Below are 7,057 nucleotides of genomic sequence, written 5' to 3'. Positions count from 1 at the left end.
TCTCATATTTATCAATTTTCTCTAAATTACCCCTATGGATACTCCCTCAACCATAATCAAGTAGAAGAGGGAGATGGGATATTAAAAAAGATGATTATGGTGTTTTAAGAAAAACGTATCACATTTCTTATAATTAACTAACTTACGTAACTTCCTTAATCTAATCAAAGTTAGTTAAATGGGTGTTATATTAAAACTGGAGGAGTAGCTTCTTTCCTTAATCTCCTCAAATTAGTCAATTGGTTTTTATAATTAGGACTGGAGGTAGTATTAACTCTATCTTAAAATTTAATAATTTTTTAATTATTTCTATCTAATATATATACTTTCTGTAAATAGAACAATGAGTTAAGAATAAAATTATATATTCATATAATAAATTTAATAAAGTGAATTATATTGGAAAAGAATTTGATAGGGAAAAAAATTCCAATTAAATTGTGTAATTTTTTTTTAGCTGAATTAAATTGTGTAATTAAAAAAAAAAAAAAAAAGCACCAGGGTAAGGCTTTGAGGCTAAGGCTCGGTCGCTTGCCCAAATTCCATCCCCTTGTCTCGTTCAGTATCATCACTCCCCAGCATCCATTTTGGTCAGAAATGTGTAAGCTTCGAAGTTGAAAATCGAGAATTTCAGAAATCTCCAAGGCGGAGATGGATCATATCTGTTAGTATCATGCGAGTGGACTTGAAAGGGGAACGATATGAAGAAGGAATAAGGCCCTTTGGCTATGAAAACTGTTACATCATCTTCATTGTCGTTGATTTCCCAGCCATGCGCCGGAAGTAGCCCCTGCTATTACAGTGCTTCATATTCTTCCTCTTTTACAGCCGCCGCTGCTACTTCTCCTTACAGGACCATTGTCGCCAAAAGCAAGAAGCACCATGAGGCTTCTAAGGTATTTTTTTCCTCCCCCCAGTGTCCTAAGTTTCGCTTTTTCTTTTTTTGGTTTAATTCTATGTTTCGCTTCTGGTTTAATGTACGATCGTTTTATCTTATCCTTAATTAATCAATTCATAGCAACTTTGGTTGTGTAAATATTCTTGAGTTACTGTTCATGCTGATAACCATGGGAACGAATTTGTGTTGGTAAATGATCGGGATGTTGACTGACAGAAGGGAGGTTAATGTAGTCAAAGATGTTATCGTAATGTATAAAATTATGAATGAATAAAATTTTAGCATGATTTGCAAGTTGGTTGTTGTCTTTGATCCTCTCTCTAGTTGTCACTGAACCAGTCATCTACCCATTTGGTTGGATAGTTCCAGAATTTCTAATGTTGTCGGCCTGGCATAAAGTATTCTCTCATTGATTGCACACAAGGATCTCAAATATTTACCTTTTTATCTTTGGTTGGACAGTGAAGAAAAATTCCCGGCAAAAAAAAGGACAGTGAAGAATAATTGTTAGTTGGTGGTTGATAAACGATAATTTGCCCATTCAACCGGTCTCACAGAGCTAATCTTTGGCAATGTGTCCTAAGAAATAGCACAAGGTCAGGGCCTTTAACGCCCTAGTCAATATGGGTTGGAGACAAATAATTCGTAGAGAGCAAAGGTCTGGAGTGAGTTAGAGAGGCAGAGAATTAAGTATAAAAGAAAGATATGCTTGAATGTTTCAACATACAAGCCTCTCAAGGGCCATGCAGTTATTCTAAGCCTATGACTTGTAGGTCAGCTCTCAATCCGATGGGTGCAACTCAAATTCTGATTTATCAGTGGCATCTGTTTCCATCCTTCTATTTCAAAGAGTGTTAATGTTCTATTTGTTTTATATCCTTAAGAAGGGGGGGTTCTTTATTTGGTTGCATAAACTTTGCTATGTTTATTACCTTTTTGTCACTCTCATAGACATCTAGAAAATGTAGTGGTACTATTCAACTGCTGCACTTTTTCTTTTTCCCTGGTAACTGCATTTGAAGGCCATTTTTCTTCAAATGAAGAGCACATGCTGTGATCATATTTTGGTTCCAATAAATGAGTGGGAACAAAAATTTGTTATTTCCCCTCTAAAATGTTGTATTTGTGAACAAGGAATGATTTGTTTAGTGTTTACACGGATATTTACAAGAATTATTTTAGACTGCACCTAACAGCCCTTTCTCAGTAGGTTTCCGAGTCATCTCCTCCAAGAATTACATCAAACGTGAAGCAAAACCTGCAATTCCTCAGGTTATGGAAGGTAGGTTACATGCTGTTATGGAATTCATATTACAACCTCCTTTGTGTGTCTCATTTGATGGATATCTGTAGGAGTTCCAAAAAAGAAAGTCTGGTACCCCCAGGCCTTCAACCAGTTATCGCAAAAAGAAGATAGAGAAGGAGGATGTTCCAGAAGATACAGATCTCTACCGTGATCCCACCCTTAACCTCTACTAGTAATACTCTCCCCAGGTTTTCAATCTTGTTTAAGCATTCCTTTTTAATCATTTTAAACTTATTGGAAAAGGTTCACCTTTTGTTTGCTAAATCTTCTGTACAGTACAAACCAGGGCATAGACGATGCAGTCCCTGTATTGCTTGTTGATGGCTATAATGTGTGTGGCTATTGGATGAAACTGAAGAAACATTTTATGAAAGGAAGACTTGATATTGCTCGCCAAAAGCTTATTGATGAGCTTGTGACTTTTAGCATGCTGAGAGGTTTGTACCTTTTCTTCTTAGAATAACATAACGGGATATTGAGTTATACAAGGATCTCTGATGTGAAATATGTTCAATAATAAAGGATGAATTCAATGCTCTTGCTTAAGCTCTCTACATAGAAACATTCTTTTTCTGCTTTCACTTGTGCATGTATGTTAAAACTATCGAACTAGGGTTTGAAGGATGAAGAGTCTCTGTGTGTGTGTGGTGGGGGAGAATAATAGTAGGAAAGGAAGAGGGGTGGAAAACAATCGAAAAAATAACAAGGATATATCATGTCTGGGTTCATTGTCAAATCCTTTTCCTTTCATTTTCTTCCCATCCTCTTTTTAATTCCTAAAGGTTTAACCTTGCATCGAGAAAGAGAGGTTGCTAAACATACATTGCTTTCTCCTATGAATAGTGAGTCTCAATGTTATTTTTAGCGTCAATATTATTGTCTCTGAATCTGCTAAATTAGGCATTTAAAAGATATCAGTGAATGTGAGAATCCATGCCAAAATTTATAAGGTTGCTAATTATGATGCTGAAAAAGTGAGGACATGGGTCCATTGTTTGTCCTTTTGTCCTACATAGGTCCAGCAAATGAGGAAGGCACTGCCTTGATATGTGCAATTAAGTGAAGATATTCCATTGTTCTTCAAGTTAATGTCACAAGCTGCATTATAATTGTATACAAATGCAACATATGGTAACCAACATTTAATTTAAAGGAAAATATTTTGTTCAAAGAGTTGTAGCATTCAGAGAGAATGTTGGCGTTTCTACTTGAGAAAGTTAAATACCTGAGAAATGTCAATTTTCATAATCTTGTGCGCTTTAGTATAATGAAAACTATTGTCCATACCTATTGTTGATACTTCTCTTTGTTACTTGTGAATGTTTACAGAGGTGAAAGTGGTTGTTGTTTTTGATGCAATGTTGTCTGGACTACCTACGCACAAGGAAAATTTTGCTGGGTACAGTTTTGAGGCCTAAAAACATGGTTAAATCTTCAAGTACTTGTTTTTTATATTTGATCCCTAAGTTGCATAATTGCAAAGGATCTTCTTCTATTGGCTTTAATAATATTTTGCATGCATGTGACATGACTTTGTTATGATATCAGCCATTTATATCAAAGTAATGCAACACCTGTTACTACCCCCTCCAACGTAAAAGATGAGGTTTATCTGAATTCAGGAAGACTTTTGCATGTTACAAATTTCACAAGACTTAAAACTCAATAATTCCATTTATTCAGGGCCTTACAGAGGTGTGAAGTTATTTTCTTCAATTATTATCTTCCTCTGAGTCTGATAAAAGTATGTTTGTCTTATGTATATTAAGATTTATAGTTTCGCAAATGTTGCAGTGTGGATGTGGTTTTCTCTGCTGAAACATGTGCTGATACGTGGATTGAGACAGAGGTAACAGAATCTATGGATTTATGGTTTTATTATACTGTTATTTTGAAATTTTTATTCCAAGTTTTATATTAATCTTCTTTGCATATTTAACTTATACTGTCTTGTTGTCTGATTGGGGAATCAAAATAATGATTAATCTGTAAACATGTAAACTATAAAGTCCCATAATGCTAAATAACATGAGTCTTTGAATACGAGGGACTTAATTATTGTCAACTTTTGTATAGGCTTGTGCTTGAACTTGCCCATTTCACCAAAAATAGCTTAAGCTACTCGGTTTGGTTTGCTACAAACTTATATTTGCGTCATTTTTCTTACCATTTTTAGATGTGGGCCTTTTATGAAGAGTTATCTCCATCAATTATATTTTTGGCATTTATTTTTGAAAGTGGTTTAAGAATTAAATGAGGGATTATCCCTATATATCAATTCTACAGCTCAGTTGCATTTCTACAGTCATTTCATGAGCCTTCGGTCATGCTTTAATATTAGTTTCACCGAAGTGATTCATCTTTGCAAATATTGTATGCATGCATGCATTCATTTATTCTTCGATTCTTCTAGGTTGCAGCATTGAAAGAGGACGGATGCCCCAAAGTGTGGGTTGTTTCTTCTGATCATTGTCACCAACAGGCTGCACATGGAGCAGTACGCATCCTTCCCTTAGATTGGAAACTTACATAAAATTGAAGAATAATTATTTGTTGTCAATTGTCTTAGCATTTCTCTTTCAGTTATGTGTAAAGTGCTGTCCTTAAACTAAAAATCTATTGATTTTTCAGAACTTCAAATAATTTTCAGATTTTAAATATGATAATTGACTTTTTGTTCTTTTTATTTTGGTACAAGCTATCATCCCAATATTTAAGCTGCTTCAGCCTCATGCTTTGTTTATTAGTTCAAAAGACTTACATTGTCACGTATTTTACAGGGAGCCTGTGTTTGGAGTTGCAAAGCATTGGTTACTGAGGTAAAACACCAAATGGACAAAAAATATTATCTCATTTCCTTAACAATAAGGGGGGAAAAAAGAGCTATAGAAACATAAAAATTGTAATTTTGTAACATGTGCTCAAGCAGAACTTCTCATATGATATCTTGCAGGAAATTGTGGTTTCCTATCTTTCTAGTAAAATAATCTAAAATTCCTCTGCCCATTTGTAATAGAGGGGCATGGATTCAAATCTGAGATCAGCTTGGCCATTGTTTAGAAGTTTTTATTCATTTTGTGTTTTTGAATGAGAGGTGCTTTGATACTTTAATACTCTTGTTTGTTTGATTTTTTGGTTGGTAGATCAAGGCATCACAAAAGGAGGTTGAAATGATGCTCAAAGAAACAAGGTGTGTGTGACCAATTTTTGATAAATTTAAGAACTACATTGTCGTCTATCGGAGAATGTTGGTTTTATTGTATGTCATTTTAGACTTTCTCAAGTATGGGTTTAACTTGCTACTCTATGGGCTGTCCAACTTCAGTTTAATACTCTAATCCTTTTGTAAGCCAGTAGTGGATTTTGAGCTTTTCGTTGCCCTCCCCCTTGCAAAGAACTCTTTACTTTGTTGTCTGATAATTTTTTTATGGTACTTTTTCTCCTGGTTTGTGTGTTAAGTTTGACAACTGTGCATCTTAACTAACTTGCTTATGGGAAAAAAATCATGTTGAAATATGCATTTTTTGTCACTTATTTCTTGATTTCTTCTAATATCGTTGTATCATATTTCTTTCAGAATATCATCAATATTTCTCCTCAAATTTTACTTGTCGAGGATCACTTTCATGAGTATCTAATTTGTTGTCTCGTGTCTAGGAAATTCGAATAGAGATTCTTATGGAAGCGTGTCTAAAAAAAAGTATAGATGAGATTATTGAAATTATAGTTATAACATGACAATATTTTGCTGATTGATTTGCTGTTTTCTTCATTCAGATCCACTTCTTTTCAAGGTAGACTGTTGAAGCACAATCTTGATGCAGAAGTGGTGGATGCGTTGAAGGACCTCAGGCAAAAGCTATCTCAAGATCAGCCCAAGTAGCTATTCAGGTTATTTTTAGTGTCTTTCATCTTCTCTGAAGAACATCTTACCTTGTATATTTTAGTTATGCACAGAATTTCAAAAATAGATCGCACTGTCCCTGTTCATGAATTATAAGGCCTGTTGCAAGTTTTTTTTTTTTAATCATAGAGTCATAGAGGTGTTATATATAGATTTCAAGTGATGGAGGGTTTCTATTACAGGTCATTCTTGCCCTTAAACTATTCTCACGGGAATACTGGCTATCCTAAACTATTGAGTTTTGCAATGTTATCTTTGAACTTAAGGATAGCCGGAGCTCCTGTGGAAGTAGTTTAAGCAAAGTGCCCTTTACTTCTTCTATTTATAGGGTTATCGAGGTGGCAAGTTGGAATCTGACATTTTGCTGGGATCATGGCCTGAGATAATGATGGGAAAGCAACTTTAAGAGAAGAGTAAAGTAATTTAGTTTTTACATTGCCAGGCTTAAAGCTTTGTTGTTGTGCAATTCATGTAGCCAACTACACCTAAAGAGATGAGGCTTTGTTGTTGTCATTTCATTGCTAGGCGTATTCAGCTTTAATTAAAAAAGAAAAAAACTAAATGCACAAGTCAGTTTTCCAAAAAAAAAAAAAAGGCATTCATAATGCATTAATATGTAATTCGTATACCAAATTCATGATTTATTAGTTATGGAGGAAGGTTATGATTAATGACACATGAAAAAGTGAAGTCCATGGCATACCTTTTTTTTTTTTTTTTTTTAATAATGCATGAGCAAATGGAACGGGATGAGATAGCAAAGGGACTCGAGCTATTATATTTCCAAGCTTTTTTTTCAAATACAGATTTTTGGAAGTTTTTCAAGGAGGGGCCAGTGGCAGAATGGCTTCTTTAGTTACTCAACCGCATCGCTCTCAATGTTTTTGGCCCCAAATTACAAAACAAAGTTTTAGTTATTAATCTCTGTGTTTTGAAAAAAAGTGACAAT

At 34.5% G+C, this 7,057-nt stretch overlaps 1 protein-coding gene across 2 annotated transcripts; it reads left to right on the top strand.

Moving 5' to 3' along the window:
- Positions 1 to 565: 565 nt before the first annotated feature.
- On the top strand, positions 566 to 6,808 carry LOC114759946 (uncharacterized protein YacP). Of its 2 annotated transcripts, none has more exons than XM_028949189.1 (11): positions 566 to 896; positions 2,109 to 2,180; positions 2,252 to 2,376; positions 2,481 to 2,641; positions 3,534 to 3,603; positions 3,999 to 4,053; positions 4,618 to 4,701; positions 4,985 to 5,023; positions 5,348 to 5,394; positions 5,982 to 6,095; positions 6,291 to 6,808. In XM_028949189.1, exons 1-10 carry the CDS (start codon positions 729 to 731, stop codon positions 6,085 to 6,087), a joined length of 927 nt encoding a protein of 308 aa, XP_028805022.1. In that variant the 5' UTR covers positions 566 to 728; the 3' UTR covers positions 6,088 to 6,095; positions 6,291 to 6,808. The 2 variants fall into 2 exon arrangements, with proteins under 2 accessions (XP_028805022.1, XP_028805023.1); XM_028949190.1 differs by having other exon boundaries at positions 6,437 to 6,784.
- Positions 6,809 to 7,057: the final 249 nt, after the last annotated feature.

The sequence above is a fragment of the Neltuma alba genome, unplaced genomic scaffold (assembly GCF_004799145.2).
Source record: "Neltuma alba isolate B1F8T4 unplaced genomic scaffold, ASM479914v2 tig00010922_pilon, whole genome shotgun sequence".
NCBI lineage: Eukaryota > Viridiplantae > Streptophyta > Magnoliopsida > Fabales > Fabaceae > Neltuma > Neltuma alba.
This window is presented reverse-complemented; position numbering and strand designations above follow the sequence as displayed.